The sequence below is a fragment of the Sebastes fasciatus genome, chromosome 13 (genome assembly GCF_043250625.1).
Source record: "Sebastes fasciatus isolate fSebFas1 chromosome 13, fSebFas1.pri, whole genome shotgun sequence".
Classification (NCBI taxonomy): Eukaryota; Metazoa; Chordata; class Actinopteri; order Perciformes; family Sebastidae; genus Sebastes; species Sebastes fasciatus.
In genome coordinates this window covers 13,566,013-13,585,864 of record NC_133807.1, presented here as the reverse complement: position 1 = coordinate 13,585,864, position 19,852 = coordinate 13,566,013, and the positions used below count along the sequence as shown (strand labels likewise).

Genomic DNA, 19,852 nt, shown 5'->3' with positions numbered 1-19,852 from the left:
ATTGTTTTGTGTTGGTAATTTGTTTCCAATAATAAAAATATACATACATTTGCATAAAACAGCATATTTGCCCACTCCCATGTTGATAAGAGTATTAAATACTTAACAAATCTCCCTTTAAGCTGCATTTTGAACAGATAAAAAAAAATTTGATTAATTTATGATTAATTGCGATAAAATATTTTAATCGATTGACAGCCCTAATAGAATAGAATATGAAATAACCATAAAATGTCACTTAGTCAGGGGTCGTCAGTTTAATCAATGATAGAAAAGGGGTCCCTGAAGGAAAAAGATTGGGAACCACTGGTCTACCTGACTAAGATATACAAATAATTTTGGGGACTACGAAAAAGGGTAGCCAGATGAACTGTGACAGGCTCAGGTTGGCATTTAGAAATATTGTCTTTATTGAGAACGTAAAGCACAGAAACACCCGTCTCAGCAAGCTTACCATACATCGGACAAATCAGGTTTTTTTTTACAAAACATTTACATCTAACAGTGGCTCGCTCTAGAAATACATGACGTAATTATAAAAGAACGTATTACAACGTGATCAAACTACCAGAACAACCTTCATGGTATGAATGCTGCCTTTGCGGATTTACTCTGGGAGGCAAATTTGTTTCTGAATGTTAAACCCTCCCTCAGGTATTACTGTAAGCATGCCTCCCCATTGTCATTATCATACCAGATATCCCATACGTCCAGGCCAGTAATCTCTGTTAGAAAGCTACATTCATTATTATCATTATACTCTGCGTGACCTTCTCCGCTATCATAAACCTCATGACATGTAGACTGCACGATACGGCATCACAACAGTAAGATCTGCGTTTAACAATTGACTAATGCACAGATTAAAGTCACCTAGAGATGATTGAAAAGAGAAGCAGGGTGGTGGAGTACTGGTGCAGGTACGTCTTGTTTACAATACTGGTCATGAAGAGTCCTCTGGTTACTGATGTTTGATTCATGCAAAAAGCGCTAATACCCCAGACTTCAGTGAAGTGTTTTACTGAGACATACAAAGCAAATACCTGACTTTTGAGAAAAAAAAATCCTCACTTTTGTGCAGCCATTATGGGATATTATCAATATATTTATTATTGAAGTCAGAGCCCTTGCAGAATTGAGGATTTTGCCTTTAAATCGTTCTTTTTTTTTTAATCCTGGCTGTTTAGGTTGTTCAAATAACGGACCAGGTGATTATTGGAAGTGTTACAAGCTTGATTATGTTATAGTATTATTTAAAACCCTAGAGATTATATGTAGAATGTGACGATAATGATAATGACAGTTTAGGTCTGTGTGGTAAAGGTTAGTTAGAGGAGCAAGGTTACAACTCCATTTCAAGAGAAGGATCTAGACAATAATCTCTAAATTTATCGGCGTCTATCACTCCAGTCTCTACAAGCCGCTTCCGCTCCCCTCCACGTCGTCCACCACGAGGGAGCGCTTGCGCAGCACCGAGTTCCCCTTCCTGCCGCTCCTGGCCTGCGGGGGCAGCTTGGTCTGGCACGGAGCCCGGTACTGAGGCAGACCGGTCTTGGTGGTGTCCAGCTCCTCCGGGTCGTCCTGCTGGGCCCTGAGGGCGGCGATCACGTCCTTGTCTGAGGGGCTGAGGGTGAGGCAGCCACAGGGGCGACCGCCGTCGCCCTCCCCTCCGACCTCCCCGGCCTCTACCGCATCCTCCGGCTCGTCCTCCACCGCCATGAAGGCGTCGCCCCACAGGCTCTCGCAGAGATCCCTGCCGTGCTGGTACATCTGCAGACACACACACACAAAATATTTACGGGAAGTGAAGAGATTTATACCTCCTCTGACAAAATGATGGCTGTCCATTATGGGAAACTACCAGTGGTGAAAGATGCTTTACTTAAAGGGACTGTTTGTAAGAATCAGAAATGCTTGTTAACAGCGACACCTGTGGCCGTTAAGTCAACGAAAGTCAGTGTCGGGCTCGCGCTTGTGCTCGCTCTAAATAGACATGAACGAGCATCGCTCAAAAGAGTGAGGCGACACACGTCAGCTAAAACCACAATATCACTCTATATTTCGGTTGCTTGGCAGTAATGTTAGACCAGACGGAGGTCTCTTCATGAACATGATTTAGATCTGATCCTAGTATTGGCTTTTCCTGCTTCAGCCTCCTGACCAGGAACAGGGGAGACACCGGCACCCGGTCAGAGACGATAACGTTTCTCGCTGCAGAGCCCCGTCACTTCACAAGACACGGGAAACCTCTGTTGGTCTGGAGGAGCTGAAGCAGTTATTTCTGCACAAACGTCCACTGTACATTTACTAGATATTCTCAGAGCTACGAAGTCTTCTGCAGTGTGTAGTGTGCGGGAATGCACGTAAGAGTGGAGAGCGAGAACGCGCGTGGTGTGTGAGTGAAGGCAGGCAGGGAGAGTACAGCAGAGACTCCGGCCCTTGAGACTTTATGATCCCTGGTAGTACATGTTGACCTCACGGCCCACATAAAACCCCGTGCAGCCTTGCACAACTCCAACCTGAGTATGCAAGGCCTATCATCTATGCTAACTCAACAGATTTTTATAAGTTGATAATATACTTTGAAAGCAAAGTGGTAACTATAGCTGTACAAAATTCCCCCCTGAAACGCACTGGAGTAGAAGTATGAAGGACTCTAAATTGCCCGTAGGTGTGAATGTGAGCGTGGATGGTTGTCTGTCTCTATGTGTCGACCCTGTGATAGTCCGGCGACCTGTCCAGGGTGTACACCGCCAGCTGGGATCGGCTCCAGCCCCTCCGCGACCCTGAATAGGATAAGTGGAGGATTAGAGTGGATGGATTATAGAAGTATAAAGTAGCATAATTAGACAGTTACTTTCCACCACTGATAACTAGTAGAGTTAGGAGAGCGCTTTAGTAACCGTTAATGACTAGTAAAAGTCAATTTTTGCCTGGATGAAATTGGTCGGCCGAGTGTTGGAGTTTCCCTATTGGCCGTTGCTCTTTCAAAATGAAATGGTTGTTGTTTCCTGTTTGAAACGGCAAGCAAAAAAACAGAGACCAATCAGGTGCATTCCACGATGGGGTACGTCAATGCTTGAACGGTCAGTTGAGTGGAGCAGTGCGTCCCCTAGTGTCCTCGCCGGACCTGGTGGACATGTACCGCTGGATTAAACATTATAGACATGACCACTGATTATTTGTGTAACAATTTAGCCACAAATTCACCGTTTTTTTTCAATTCACCGTTTTGACCGAGTCTTGTTTCAACACTGGTATTGCATTTTGGAGTAAATGCACACTATCTGCATGGCTTCTTTTTTTTTTATAGCAACATTCATCGAGTATGGCCTTTCTTTGCTTGTAAACATTCAGCGAAATAATTGATTTTGGCCTTTCAGGGCAGCGCCAGCCTTGAAAGCAAACACCCTCTGCCAGGTGCTAGAGGGGGCTGCAGGCACCTGGCAGCTGCTCTCGCAAGCGGCTTTTGTCTGCCTCTCTCTCTCTCGCTCGCCTCACCTCGTGTCCGCCAGCCTCGAGAGCAAATTATAAGACATGGTGACCTTGAAAAAGCTCACACCGGTATCTGAAAGGCTCCATCTCTGTGCCTTCTTTACGGTAGAGCGACAATTCTGTCGAGCCTGGCGGAGTCGACGGACAGATCTGAACTAATCGGGAAAAGGTCAATTTCAGCACCTTTTGTGTCGTGCTATCTGACAGGAAATTCATTTACAGCAGCGCTCAGTCTTTACAGAGTTATACTTTGAGGGAAAAACTTCCAATTACTGCTGACATTAGCTTTGTGGTTTCTGGAGCGTGAAAATTATACTCCTCTCTAATGCACGTATGCGGATTAAAAGGGATGGTGCATAACGCTGCAAAAAACAAATCACAATTCAACATTTAAGCTGTTTAACTGTAAATGGCGTAGGCCTACAGGCTTAGAAAGAGTTGGGGAGGCTAATTAGTGAAGTTTCAGTGACACACACACTGTGTTGTTTTTTTGGTGTTTAAGCTCCCATTCTCTCTCTAGTGACATAACCAGTCATTAAGCTGCCAAGTCTCCTACTATAGCTCATTTTGTCCCCTACCTAACTTCCACTATACCTCATCTTATTTTCTGGCTGAACTCACTGCTTGTATATCTCTCTTCCTCTCCCTGTTTTTTTTTGTACGTAGCACCCCAACGTCTGCTTCCTTTCATCCTCCTGTCTGTTTCGGGGATTAAGACTGAGTCACACAGGGTGCTCGGAGAAGAAAAAGCTGTAATATATTTACCGCGTTCGAAGGACAAAGAGGATGACGGCAATTTCTCTTCACTACATATACTCGCTGTCTGACGCTTAGGTCTTATCGCGGCGACCTCACAATACACACGGGGCTGCACACACACACACACACACACACACACGCACACACACACACACACACACACACACACACACACACACACACACACACACACACACACACACACACACACACACACACACACACATGTCTGTCCTTCCCCAGGCAGACATGGTTTGCTGCCAAAGCTAATTCGGTACAAGCACAAGTAGCTTTGGACGACACAGTGTGATCGAATAAGTGAGATACTGAAATTTCCTGGGGCTCTATCCTGTCCTTCACATCCTTATCTTATTCAATTCTGCCCTTCTCTGTCCGAAAAGCTACGACATTACACCTGGAGTGAAAAGGAAACAGAAAAAGAGAAAAGGAGGGGTGACACTGACAAAAAATACAGTTTTTCTTACAGCAGTCGTCTACTGCAATGATTATTTTGGCGGGGGTCAAGAGTCTCGTCGACAGGGTCTCAGAGTTGGTCAAAAAGGTCAATTTCATCATGTAACTGAATAGAAATCATCCAGATTTGAAAACAAAATCTTCACTAATACTCTTATCTATGGAAGCCAGGACAATATTCAACATATTTTTTAAATAAAATGCAATTGGTAGAGTTGATTAAAGTGTATTATTGAGTAAATAGGGGGTATCAATGAAATATGTACTACCAAATATGGAAATACAGGGAAGAAGATAGTTAGGTAATACAGGGGTAACAACGTTGTGTTTAAGGGGGACTTATAAATAACTCATTATAATTTATATAATGTACAGAATTATTGTGCTGGGGAACAAAACATTAGGCTATGCCTGGAAATATAGGGCGTACTTGTGTAGCTGAAGTGTGTAGAAAATAGGGATGCACCGATACCGATACCGGGTCGGATATTGGGCCGATACTGACTCAAATAGCTGGATCAGATATCGGTGACAATGGGGCCGATCTATTAAATTCAATTCTATGTTTATATACTATATACTGTACATTATACTGTATGCTGGAATTTTAATTCCTGTTTAAGTTTTGTATAATTTGTTGCTGCATTAAAAAGGTTTACACCAGAATTGTAATTCCGGTTAATTTTGAAGATATTTTTGCCAAGTTGTTGGTGTATGATTTATTATTACGAAATTAAATAACTAATCACTCAATTATTAAATCTATGTATCTATTTGTTAAATTTTTTTGTTACAAAGTTAGTAAAGTGATGTTTAAGTCAAGCCTGTTGTTGCCTTACACATAAAAGAATGATCCCACTCACTTCCACACAGTGAGGCATACAGCTTATTAATTTAACACTGGTATCGGATCGGTACTCGGTATCAGCCAATACCCAAAGCCAAGGGATGATTGGTGCATCCCTGATAGAACAGTATGTATGTGTTTTTAAAATGACAAGATACTGGGGAACAGCAGTGTACTTACTTCACTTTATTTTGGACAGCATGCAGTGTAAAGTTTACTGTAGCGAGCTGTTCATAAATTCAACAAATTACATGTCTATTTTCTCTGCATTGAACATATGTGAGAGAATTTCTCGATTACGTCATTTCACTGTAATTGCAGAGTAGTTACAGGGTATGTGAGATGTAAGTAAAGTGGTCTCTAATTCACTTAAGTATCCTGAATGGTGGCTGTATTTGCTTATGAAAAACATAGAAAAGGGAAAAACAGCTATTGTGAAAGGACATATGGGCTAAGCCTGTTGATCCCCTGTATATACCTGGTAATTTAAAAAGCACTTATAATGTAATTTATTTCAACCTGCTCGCCAGAAAAAATGTTGGTATTGTGCATTTCTTCAAATCATGGATAAATTGAATGCCGACGTTTCTCGAGCAAATATGCGTTTCATAAATACGTTTCATATCAGCCTTGTATCACGCTTGCAGAAACACGTAGCCTAACGTAACAACGTAGCCTAACGTAACAACGTAGCCTAACGTAACAACATAACGTAACAACTTAACGTAACAACGTCACATAACAATGTAACATAACAGCGCAACATAACAGTGGGCTACGTAATTTTACGTAACAATCGCAAGAACATAACGTAACATGCGCAAAGTCAACGTTTAATTTTGTTTTCACATGGGACATGAACAGCGGTCTCCTCGGTAAAAAACCTGTGTTTGTTGGACCCATCCATTAAACCCATCCCACCCACTCTTTGTGGACTTTCTCGCTTGATACTCATTATTATACCACGCAGCTTTCAATATACTACGATTGTGCAATATACTACATCACTTGATCTGCGTGTCGCTCTTTGTACATACATACAATGCCAACATTTATACTTGGCGGCTGGGCTGTTTATTTCTAGATCACCCTTAAACGCAAATCTGTTACCCCCTCATCCTCTGTACTTGTAACTACAGAAAAGCATTTCATTGTACTGTATATGTACATGATAATGTTTCCCTTCCTCAGACCATTAATTCACTGTATCTGATCCACAGATGTCGCTCTAGATGTGTTTGTACCAGCGCCCAGCACAGACACTGCCACTCTTTGCAGATGTAACCTCATTCCCACAAAATCCGGAGCAGAAAGAGTGTCTAATGCTGAGATAAATCAGACCTTGGCTGGCAAATAATGTTACCAATGAGTACAAAGACAGAGTGAGACACAGTGTGCCGGAGGGATTTTTGCATGCAGTGGATGTGTGTGTGCGCCTATGTGTGCCTTTTAAATGCATTTGCTTGTTTCTATGCAAATTGACACCTACTGCAGTCAGCGTTTACAAATCCTCGCTGTATCTGCGCAGATTTATTCTACAACACACACAGACGCACACACACACACAAGTGTTCCTATCTATCAGGTGAACTTTTCAGGAGCTGGGAGAAACACCGCCAAGGATTTTGAAAAGGTTTCGGTAATCTGTGGATTATATTATTTGAATCCAAAGCTTTAAAAAATCTCGAAAATTCAGAGTTGTGGGAGGTTTTCATGACAGATGAATGCTGGCAGTTTTGCTTTCCTGTGCAGCACGACTCGGCCCTGAAGTGGACTGAAGTCCTGTGAGCTCAAACCACGAGGAGGCCCACTGTGAAATCTCGCATCTCTACCGAGACTGAAGAGGAAACAAAACAAAGCTTCGCTGCTGCTGTGACCTCCAAAAACATAGCGAGAGGCAGGCACTTGTTTGCAGTCTCTCTAAGAGGGCTGAACCGTTGAATGCGCTGAATGCACCGGTGACTCATTTCTTTGTATTCAGGAGCTGTTTAAAACACTGTTTTGAGAGCTACTTAAATTTATTGGAGCCTATTTTGTGTCTTAAGTGGCGCCCTTCATGAAAATGGGCCAATGCAGACACAAAAAAAACACCAAAATACATACATAGACACTCACTCAAACACACATCCTCTCTTTGTGTTCTCTCTCTCTTACTATAAAATCGCTCATTTCCAGTAATCATCTAATATCCACCAGAGAGCCTCACTAATAGGTCTGGTGTCTGGGGGTGTGTGTTTATTTGTTGGTGTGTCTTTCTCTCCCTTTGTGTGTGTGTGTGTTTGTGAGACACACAAAAAGAGAGACAGAAAGACGGAGAGAGAAAAAGAGATAAACGAGGTCCCCTGTACATACCCTACACTGTTTTATTATATACCTGGTAATTTAAAAAGTCCTTACATGCAATTTATTTCAACCCAGTCGACAGAAAAAGTTTTTGGCATCGTAAGTTTCTGCAAACTACGGGATACGTTGTATGTATCTCAACCAAAAATATGTTTCATAAATACATTTCATATCAGCCTCGTATCACGCTTGCAGAAACGCACAATGCCACGTGGTTAACGTTGTGAAACGATTGGTTAGGTTTAGGCAAAAAAAAGTAGTTGGTTAGGGTTAGAAAAAGCGTAACAACCTAGTGTAACAACCAAGTGTAACAACCTAGTGTAACAACCTAGTGTAACAACCTAGTGTAACAACGCGGCGTAACAACGTGGCATAACAATGCGGCGCAATGTGGCGAAACAATGCGGCGCAACAACGCAGCAACATAACAACGCAGCAACATAACAACGCAGCAACATAACAATGTTAACAACGTAACTACCATGAATAAATAACAACCGTCCTTAGCGGACTTTCTTAACATTAATAACGTTACGTAACAATCGTAAAGTAAGCGTTTACTTTTGGTTTCACACGGAACGCGAACCGAGGCCTCCTGGGTGGAAGTCCTGTATTTGTTTGACCCATCCACTATACCAATCCCATCCATCATTTGTGGACTTTCTTGCTTGATATTCATTATTATACCACGTAACTTTCAATATACTACAATCGCGCGATATACTACGTCACTTGCTCTGCATGTTGCTCTTTGTACAATGTCACTTGCTCTGACCGAATTCAACAGCCAACATTTTTTCTTGGCGACTAGGCTGTTTATTTCTAGGTCACCCCTAAAGGCAAATTTGTTACCCCCTTATTCTCTGTACTTTTTTCTTCCCTTGTAACTACAGACAAAGACAGATAGAAAGAGAGAGAGAAAAAAAGAGATAAAGTAGGAAAGAAAGAGGGAAAACAGGGAAAAGGAGAGACAAAAGGGACACATATATATATATATATATATATATATATATATATACATATATACATATATACAGTAGATCATATAGATAGATAGATAGATAGATAGATAGATAGATAGTCATGGCATATGGTGTGGTGCGTGTGACAGTTAGTTTGCTCCAGCAGCACACCAACCCCTCGGTAACTCTGCCTCTTTTTAAATCACCCAGCTGGCCTCTGCCTACTGAAGCAGGACCGAATCTTTTCATGCTCCAGCCCACAGCTCCCGCCCTGCGCTCTTAACCCTTTGCTTACCACAGATTCACTTGACCATCAACACACTGTCACTGGACTGTGACACAGTATCTGACCCTCAAATGACAAGCTTCTGGGTTCGTCAATGGGATTCAAACCTCTGACGCCTCAACCTCCGCTAGTCAGAAAATCTCAGCTAAGGCGTGACTGTACTCTGCTCCCATAATGCATCAGTTTACGTTCTTAATAATACTAAAAGAGCTTATCAAAGTTTAACGTTGCACCATAGACTGTATATAAGAAGTGGACGTAGTCACTGTGACGTCACCCATTGGTTTGTGGACTGCCGTTTTGAAGCCTCGAGTTTGGCATTTTGGCCGTCGCCATCTTGGTTTTTGCCCGTCGCCATCTTGGTATTTTGCAACCAGAAGTGACACGAGAGGGTGAAACTAAGAACAACCGAACGCTGAAAAAACATTTTTAGGCGACTCAAAATGTTACATTTAACTTTCATGAACTGAAAACACCATGAAAGGGTTAAAGGTCTACGAAAACACAGACAACACCCAACCAGACACCGCCGTGGTAGCGACCTGTCAATCACAAGGTAGCCACGCCCTAAAGCATCCCCTGCTTTACGGTCTATTTGACTCTAAATGGGACCATAATTTACGAAATGAACATCATGCTGTATTGAAGAAGACTTGAAACTAGTGATTGAGACCATAAACTCATGTTTACAATGTTTACTGAGGTAATAAATCAAGTGAGAAGTAGGCTCATTTTCTCATAGACTTCTATACAATCAGACTTCTTTTTGCAACCAGAGGAGTCGCCCCCTGCTGGCTGTTAGAAAGAATGCAGGTTGGTTTCACTTTTCAGAACCAGAGGTTGATTCCTGTGCTGCACCCATTATATTGGAATAAAACTGTGTGACTAGACTACCCGCATGCTAACACCAGCATGGCAACATGCTCACAATGACAATGATAACACTCTGAGGCTTAGAAGGTTGACAATCTAAAGGCCAGTTCATGGTTTATACGGCCGCTGTCTGCATTTGTCCTGCAGTATGATCAAGGCTTTAGTTGATCTTAGTGTAACATGCTAACTTTGTTAATTAAAAATAAAATAAAAAAAATATCTGATTTTGACGACAGAACTAAATGAAAAGTTGAAGGAACACCAAAGTTATCACAATTCATCCTCAAGGGAACATGAATATCTGAACCAAATTTCATGGCAATCCATCCAAAGGTTGAGATATTTCAGTCTGGACCAAAGTGCTGGAGAGACTGAAATTACCACCCATAAGGACATGCTGCTAGTGTGGCTAAAACCACTCAAAATGTCTGATTTTTACTGATGGAAACCCCCCTCCCTCCCCACAAGGTCCCAGGTTATGTAAGCAGCCCATCACAGATCACAGCCTACCTGCTGATACTGAACACAGGTTCCAGTGCAGTTCTGTCCCCTGGGGTCTTTGGCCCAGTTACGAGCACACGTCATGTCCATCCTGCAGGCGTCAAACCTGAAGAAAGGCATGTAAATTCTCAAAGTAAAATAATTAAAATGGCAAAACATTAAACTTTAATTCTCTCATTTGAATATTTTCTCCTAAGATGCATGTTTTATACCAGAGAGGTGCACAATCTCTTTAAAGGAATAGTTCAACATTTTTTGGAAATATGCTTTTTCACTTAGTATCTGAGAGTAAGTTGAGAACATTGATATCGCTCTCATGTCTGTACGCTAAATATAAAGCTACAGCCAGCAGCCGGTTAGCTTAGCTTAGTAAAAAGACTGAAAACAGGGGGATACAGCAGCTAGCCTGGCTCTGTCCGAAGGTAACAAAAACACCTAGCAGCACCTCTGAATCTCACTAATTAACAAGTTATATCTAAATTATTTATCATTATTTATTTTACTATTATTATCACTACAAAGACCGAAGTGTAAAAACAACAATTCGCTGTTTTACAGGGGGTTAAGTGCCAAACTATTTATACTATAGTAACTTCCTGGAGTTTTGCCGTCAAAATAACTCTCTGTAAAATCGTGTTGTTTTTACACTTTGGTTTTTGGACATATTAAAGAAACAAGGTATTAATGAGATTCATATTTACTGTACAGAAATGAGAGTGGTGGTATCAACCATCTCATCAAATTCTTCCAAAATATTGAACTACTCCTTTAAATACACATACTAGGCAAACAACCACTGCTAGTGTTTTAACATAGTAACCATGACATGAAGCTATTTCTCATTTTGCTGGGAATCCCCTGGCTGTTACGCGTTTATAAGAGAGGATTAATATATGTAACCTTGGTCTTCCCTGTGCCATAAATGCTGTTTATTGGACACTCTGTCTTAGCACGGATGGCACAGTACGCTGTTGTTACACAGGCTGGTAATCTCTCTCACTTGACAGCCTTATAGGTGAATGGGGACAGATACTGATTTTGATTTAGATGTGATTGCCAATGTGTTTGGCACCCTCACCAATCACGGCAGAAGCTGTGGCAGAGCGGCACGGCCTGGATGTATGAGCGGCGGTGGGGGTGAGGCCAGCGCGCGGCATCAGGGGAGCAGCGGTAGAAACATGACACGCGCTTCAGGAAGCCTTCACACCTGAGGAGAGAGAGGGGGCCAGTTAGTACTAACATGACAACAGCTGTATTTAAACCTTTATTGACCCTTGGAGGGCTGACTCAGCATAGTTGGCCACAATGCAGGTAAAGATGACATGACATAGTAGTTGATATTTGGTATTGTTATGCTGTTTAATATCTCTAATCCCAGGGAGCCCAAACTTTTCCCTTGGAAGGCCAAAACTGGAACTCAATGGAGGGCCACGGGCCAAAATTAAACACCTATTGTATTGTATTGTTAAGATGCAAAATGGTACTAGGATCCCAAGTTCCTCTGTATACTACATTCAAAAAACTGCATGTTTTCCCCAAAACTGCATAGGATTATTATAAAGTGGTCATGTCTGTAAAGGGGAGACTCGTGGGTACCCATAGAACCCATTTTCAGTCACATATCTTGAGGTCAGAGGTCAAGGGACACCTTGACAAATGGCCATGCCAGTTTTTCCTCACCAAAATTTAGCCCAACTTTAGAGTGTTAGCCTCCTTTTTGACAAGCTAACATGATATGATTGGTATAATGGAGTCCTTAGGTTTTCTAGTTTCATATGATGCCACTATCTTCTAACCATAAACCCAAGCCTGGTACGGCCTCCAAAAGACAGTAAAGTCGGTTGGGTCTTTTAATAAAAAAAAAAAGAATGTGCTAACATCTGGCGGGCCGAATCAAACCTGATGGCGGGCCAACTTTGGCCTGCAGGCCCCACTTTGGGCAGCCCTGCTCTAATCCTTTGTGTGAGTGTCTCTCAAAGTGTCTTCATTGGAAACCACTATCCACTCTGCATTGTTCATTCAACAAACCTATATCAAAGTTGTTTTCTGTCACTCAATACAGCTATGGGGAAAAATATCTTACACTGAAGCTACTCAAACCTGCAATAACTGAATTGTTGGCCTCTTGGGGGAAATGGAAACAAGCTGCAACTCTAAACACTGACATAAACAAATGCCTATTTAGACATCGAGCGGTTAGAGAGGATCATTAGCATTCATTTTGTGTCGTTTTTTTGGGCCCCCTAAACAAATGTAAATCCACTATTCACTCTTCTGTTTTTGGTCTCCACCTAGTCCTGAAGGAAATATCTGCTAACTGTGTCTGTTAACTGCTAACTGTTAGCTGCTAACTGTGTCTGTCAGCTTAGGTTCAGAGTAGAAAGAGCACAGTCGATTTTTAGAACCTAAAAAAGACGAGACTGTAAAAGTAAAGTTGCTGGCCATAAAACGAAAACAATGAGCTGAAAGACACTACAATGCTCCATAGAGCTGAGGTGAAAGTGCTAATCCTCTGTGGGTTCATCATGTGATCTATTGTTAATATAAATATATTGGTTACAGGTGTTACAGGTGTGTCCAGGTATCTAGTGGGTGAGACTTACTCAGAGCTCAGAGGCCCACACTTGTCCCAGGGATCATTCTTATTGCTGGCAGTGGGGACATGGGAGACATCCTGGATCTCCTCCTCTGTGCAGCAGCTATCTGTCAGCGGCAAAGGACAAGGAAACGATTCAGTTTGATATTTCCATCACAGGTTGTATTTATTTACACCATTAAACACGCAGCGGTTCAAATAGTGGAGCGGATAGTGGATGTTAAAGCTGTAAAAATTAGATCCAGAAACCATATAACTCTACATCACACATTCAAATTGACCAAGTACATGCATTTCCTTAAGAAAAACATTCTCCGCGAGTAAATTTGACAGCCATTTTGAAAAATGGCCGCCATATTGCAGTTAAAAATTGTTAAAACTATCAAAATTAGATCCAGAATGCCAGAAAACCTATAATTTGACACCAAGACCACTCAAATCGATCAAGTAGATGAATTTCTATGAGATAAATAAATCATTATCGGCAGGTCAATTTGGCGGCCATCTTGAAAAATGGCCACCATCTCGGATTTTCAAGTGGCCAATCATTTATATTTGCCTAGTGACCCCTCGGCAATCATCATGCCAAATTTGGTGCTTGTATCACTATTTGCATGATTTGATTGAAAGATTGATGTTATCCGCTCCACTAAAAGACAAACAAGGTCACTCACTGTCAGAGTACAGCCCACACTCTCCCAGGTGAGGCTCTGGGCCTGGAGCGGCCTTGTGCTTCCCATCCTGAAGACACACCCCCTCCGAGAGGGCTCCACCAATCAGAGCAGCCGCAAAATATGCACCAACCAATAGCAGAGGGCGACAGGTGACACCCATCTTTGCAGACACAAACAGGTCTGCAAAAGAGTTCAGCACATTGGACAGAGGCAAAGGACATTATTCTCCCCTGCACCACAGCAAAGCAAAGACAATGTAGTGTAACATAATATAATGCATATAAATTGATGGAAAGGATGTAAAATAATCACAGTTATCCTCCTAGTTTCAGTCGTCATAGTGAGTTATTATAGTGTGAGTGAGACGTGTGCTCTGCATGTGGTGACCTAGTAGACAGGGTGAGCCTAATTAGGTGAGACTGAGGCACCGTGCTGAGATGGATGACATGCGTAGTTGTTTTAATCTGACAAGCGGCTGGCCGATGTGTGGCCTACATAAAAAAGAATTAAACAAATCTGTTGGACACGGCAGCATGGTCCCTGGACAGGTCTGGTGTGGTCTTGATTTTACACAACAGATATACAGTTAAAGAAAAAAAAAGAAAAAATCAGCAAATATGGAAAACTTTGGTGCATTAGTTTATCTCACCTTCCATTTTTAATAATATATTTTTATTATTATTTTATCTATTACTGACTTAATGATTATAAATAAATAATAATTATACTAATTAATAATAATTACTAATAAGAATAGATATGTTTGCAGCAGTTTTTCCAACAATATTCTACCTATAAAACGCAATAAAACGCAATAAAAAGCAATAAAATAAATAAAGCAATAAAATGAAAATAAAGCACCAGCACTGTTACCTTCCATTTTTAATTATATATTTTTTATTATTATTTCATCTATTACTAACTCAATGATTATTAATTATAAATAAAACATAATTATACTAATTAATAATAATGATTACTAATAAGAATAGATATGTTTGCAGCAGTTTTTTCCCAACAATATTCTAGCAATAAAAAGCAATAAAATAAATAAAGCAATAAAATGAAAATAAAGCACCAGCTCTGTCCAAAACATATCAAAAGTAGCCTATAAGGCTCAAGCTGTAGCCTATATCATTTTGTTAAGAACATGTTGATCAAAAGCTCCACTAAACAGCTACAAATAACACAGTTGTCTATAAAACAAACCTTAGAGAAAAAAAGAATATTTTAAAATTCCTGTTTTTTTTTTTTTTTTTAGAAAGGAGTGTGTTGGAGCTCATTAGGAGTTTTTATTCTGACCTGTAGGGCACTTATTTATTGTATTTTTGTTTCTGCTGTAGCAGAGCATGTTTTTAATGTAATGTCCTCTTATAAACCTGTATGTTGCTGTGATAATAATCGTTATAGCTATACATTTTACTATAGGATTCCTGTCGAATTATAGGTGTTCATATAAAACAGCTCGTCGTGTGTTTGTTTGTTACCTGTCGGTGGGATGAAGGATGCTCCGTCCGGATTAGTTTCTCCTGTTGTTATGCTCTTCTGTTGGTGAGTGTTTTCTCTCCGTGTGTCTCTCTCCGGTGTGTTGCTGTATAGATGCTCGGTGCTCCGGTCTCCTCCTCTTCCTCTCTCTCTCTCTCTCTCTCTCTCTCTCTCTGTCTCTCTCTGTGCTGGCTGTGATCTCTGCTTCAGGGGGGCCGCTGCTCACCACTTTGTCACCGGTTTATATGAAGGACATTTCAGTCTTTTCCACAAGGCAACTCACCCTCCTCCCTCTGCCCCATGCTGGGAAGTCCTCTCTCTCTCTCTCTCTCTCATCCCCTCCCTCTCTTGCACACACACACACACACACACACACACACAGAGAAAAGACTCCCTCCTTCCTAATCTCCCAATGAGATGTTTACCAAATCCTCCTTGTTGACAGCCTTCCTTCCATCAGAGTTAGTCCAAGCAATGGATGAAAACACTGGGGGGAAAAAAACAGGGTTTTTCAAAGCAAACCTTCTCCTATTAGTACCTTATCTTATAATACAATATAAACAATTGCTGTTAATTTACAGCAGGATGTCAACAAAGTGCTTTACTGTTAATACAAAAGAAAACCTGTTAAATTACGCTCATAGGCCGTTTTTTAACTGAACTATAATGCATTCTTAAAAAACATCACTTTACTGCTGATCAACTGTCTAAAGTATCATCAGTAACAGTTTCATGCAGCAAGTGCCTTTAATTGTATTTAGTGCGACTATTCCTATGTCTGTAACCTGCTAAGTCTATTCATCTAGGCAAAAAAATAAGGTTTATAAAAATGTATGTAAAAAATACAACCTAAATAGTGCATTAAAACAAATCAGTAAGATATATGTAAAAGAAAGGTGAAAAACAGCTATATAATGTATCTTTAAACAGTATATTAACTGTAAAATACTGTGAAATTAATAATAAAAAAGCAGTTCAAACTGTATTTTTTCATTAACAGTACAAAGCTGTAAATTTCAGCGACAGTATAATAATGTTAACTTAACAGTTACATAAAGGCAACCCTGCTGCCAGTTCTTTACTGTTATTTTACTGGGAAATTCTTAACAGTGTATAAGGCATGTGTTGCCCTTGATGTTGAGAGGATCATCCATAGGTGATGCTGAGTCACACCTGTCCTCCCCCAGCCCTCTCTGTACCCCCACACACACACACACACACACACACACACACACACACACACACACACACACACACACACACACACACACACACACACAGTGAGGTCAGGGCTTTTTCCAGATGACAGGGTTAGAGGAGGGTATAGCTGAGATTTAATACTGCATGATATGCTGAGGGCAGGGAACACAAATCTCTGCAGAACAAAACACCGTGAACTCGCAGGGAAGCTGCTGCGTGCTGCAAAAGCATTCCCGTTATCACAAATTTGTTTTGCCACCTGCGTCGACAGACGCTAACTAGGAGCTGGTGGTGACCTTGCCAGCAATGCTACCAAAAGGTGTAATCCCTAAAAAGCATGTTGGTGATCCTCTTCCAACGGGCAGAAAACATTTGTTCAGTGGCAGCACTAAAAGTAGACTGGTCTGGGATGTATAGAAACATGAGTGTGTCCAGCCGGTGTGTTTTTCCACCATGTGTGTATTATCGCTCCTGGCTTTTAATCTCACCTCCCCTTGGACCCGGTTTACCAGCCTAATCCCTGGCTGGGTGCATCTCTCTCTCTCTCTCTCTCTCTCTCTCTCTCTCTCCCTGAGTGACCTCCCAAGGCTTTTGGCCACAGAATGGCAGATGGAGAGCGTCTTGTGGCCTAGATTCGTCCGCCTAAAACCAACGCTGTGAATTTGGTGACATGCCTTCGACATGATTTGGTTTGGCAACGAAACCACGCAGGGACCGGAAGGAAACCAGACAGATTGGCCATCACTAAACACACAGATTGAGTGCAGATGAAAATGGTCTCGGTGGAGATTCAACTCAGATTCAATGCTGTATAAATTGAAGGAGACAATGAAGGCTCGCTCAGGCCCTGTTGTCCACCAGACTGTTTCATAACTGCTGAGGGTCGTCACCGCGGAGCACTTTATTTCTGGGGGTGAGGGCAGAGGAGCGAGAAGCAGAAAAACAGCTCTCCATCTGGTAATTAGAGGAGGAATAACGATATCCTTTGTGTGAGAGCTATTCAGGGAACACTGAGAGGGAGGACAAAGCAGGCCATCGCCGCTCTCGGTGTACCCTCGTTGTACCCTCGTTGTCGTTCTCATTTGACAGGGTTGGGTCACTGCCTGCGCTCGGGCCTTAGGCTGGCCCTCAGCTGGCAAACAGTGTCACCCCTCCTCGTCTGCTCACTAACTGACAGGCATTCATTTCTGCCAGTTAGAGTTCCACTGACCTATTTCTCCAGGGTGGCAGACACTTAAACCATCTACATGAAGTTTGGAAATAACAATCTGTCAAAAAGCTCTTCATAACAGCAGGAGTATAACGGAGGTTTTGTTCTCCCAACCAAGAGTTGCACCCCAGGGGTACTTCTAAAGTTGCCAGTACACGGACAGCTCGACTGGTTAACTCAACTAACTTTTTAATTGTGACACGTAACCAGTGGGGCACGCTCACATGCACTAACATGCACTAAAAGGCAAGTGCGGCCGGCCCGGCTATGCCAACAAAGCAAATGTAACAGATAAACCAAAGAACGTATATTGATAAGAAGTGAAGGTCAATTGTTCGTTCCATTGCAACGTCAGTGCCCATAAAACAAAGTCATTTCTATTCTATTGTCATATTTAATGTCTCTACCGAAATGGCCTGTGTTGAACAATTTTAATATTATAAATATGCATACCATAATAACTATTTACTTACTTACTTATTTATTTATAAAACGTTTTGCCCGCATAAAAGTGAACGATGTCAAGGACCTTCAAAATCGATGTCCAATAGACCACAGAAAAGTAATGGATAAACAGTTAAGATAGTTAGCTGAGTGTTACATAATAGTTCAAATAGTTAGCTAAAAGTAATGGATAAATAGTTCAAATAATTAATCAAAAGTAATGACTTGACAAACTTGACAATATCTGTAATTGTAACAATATCAACTTTTACATATTTAACATTGTTTAACAGTGTTAATAACATCCAGTTTATAATCCATAACAACCTGTTTGGAGCATCACAGGTGGAACTGGGGGATTCTTGAACACATCTGATAAGTTTAGGGACCACCGGTGTTTTGTATGTTGAACATACTGAATAAAGTCAGAGAGACTTCACAATCCTCTTCTAGTTCCTCATCATGAGGAAATTCAATGCAGAGGATATCTGACATTATCCCAATCTGTTCATGGAAACATGGGAATCCCCTTCAGCTCATTATGTGCTATATGGTCCTTTGGGAAATTATCCTGCATCTTTTCTCAGCCAGCCGTCGTTGATATTAGGCCACTTTTTAAGGAACCGCTACTGGGAGTGTAGAAGCTACACTCAAAGGAAGGTCGAATTCATTGACCTTTCAGTTGACAGAAATGTCACCGGTCAAATACCAAATTGTTGGTGTTGCTAATTAGGGTTTCTGCTAAGAAATTTTTTTTTTCAAATGCCACCAGAAGTCTGAGGTTTGCAGATGGAACAATGACTCAGATTTATGTGTTTCTATTGAAAAATAATTCATTAAAGCCAAAGTTAGTAGCTAGTGTACAGTATGTCTACCTGGACTGGACTGCTCTTCCCCTCTAAAACTTTATTTTGTATCTAAAGTCTACTACTGTGACCTTTTTGTGCAAATGCTTCCACATCAAAACAGATGACAACACATCATTTCAAATGAGAAATCTGCACATTAGAATATATTTCACCATTTATTCAAAGACAGATCCAACATATATTTTTTCAAAGACATTTTCTGTACAATAAACACAACATCATATTTAGAAAATAGACACCTACGATACACTGTCAAACAGGTATTTAAAAAAAAAGAAAAAAGAAAAGATCATTTTATGACAAAGATAAAAAAACAACAACATTCAAGCACATAGACAAATATTAGAAATTCTAGTTGTTAGTTATATATCACATATCAGTCACATATCTTTAATTTCCATTCTGTCTAATGCATTGGGTTGTGTTCAATAATGTCTTGTTGAGATGGCAGACACATCCGATCTCCAGTGATCCTGTGATTTGTCGTTGGAAATCAAAAACGTAGTGAGGAAGTCCCAGTTCTCCACCTTGTGGACACATGGCAGCAGTGCATTCAAAGTATTTATGCCCATTCATCATCTATCATCTAAGGCCAGGACCCTCATTTCATGTGAAACACTTACGTTGAAATCAGATTATATGGCCTACTTGGTAAAAAAGACAAGTCTCTACAGGAGTTCTAGCTGACAGTAGTTGATTTTCCTTTTTTTCCACATCCTCACAGCATAAAGATGAGTTGAAGTGACCCATTTGAGGCAAAAAAGTTCCGTTCATTTCAATTCTTGGCAGCCATTTATGACATTGTTAGAGAGAAGAGGTTCAGGTCTTCTTGTT

General features: G+C 41.1%; 1 protein-coding gene across 1 annotated transcript; it reads right to left on the bottom strand.

Moving 5' to 3' along the window:
- Positions 1–386: 386 nt before the first annotated feature.
- On the bottom strand, positions 387–15,432 carry rtbdn (retbindin). Its single transcript, XM_074655580.1, has 6 exons — positions 15,298–15,432; positions 13,811–13,990; positions 13,144–13,243; positions 11,619–11,747; positions 10,550–10,646; positions 387–1,770 (listed from the first exon to the last, which is right to left on the bottom strand). The coding sequence occupies exons 2-6, from the start codon at positions 13,968–13,970 to the stop codon at positions 1,414–1,416; spliced, it is 843 nt and encodes a 280-aa protein (XP_074511681.1). The 5' UTR covers positions 13,971–13,990; positions 15,298–15,432; the 3' UTR covers positions 387–1,413.
- Between the last annotated feature and the right edge of the window lie 4,420 nt (positions 15,433–19,852).

Bases quoted from the DNA above. Each gene is read 5' to 3' on its own strand.
- rtbdn (XM_074655580.1), bottom strand. From the start codon at position 13,970: ATGGGTGTCACCTGTCGCCCTCTGCTATTGGTTGGTGCATATTTTGCG. The intron at 13,244-13,810 runs GTGAGTGACCTT...TGCCGCTGACAG, and splicing joins GTGTGGGCTGTACTCTGACA to ATAGCTGCTGCACAGAGGAG. The intron at 10,647-11,618 runs GTGAGGGTGCCA...GCCTTTCTTCAG, and splicing joins CACAGCTTCTGCCGTGATTG to GTTTGACGCCTGCAGGATGG.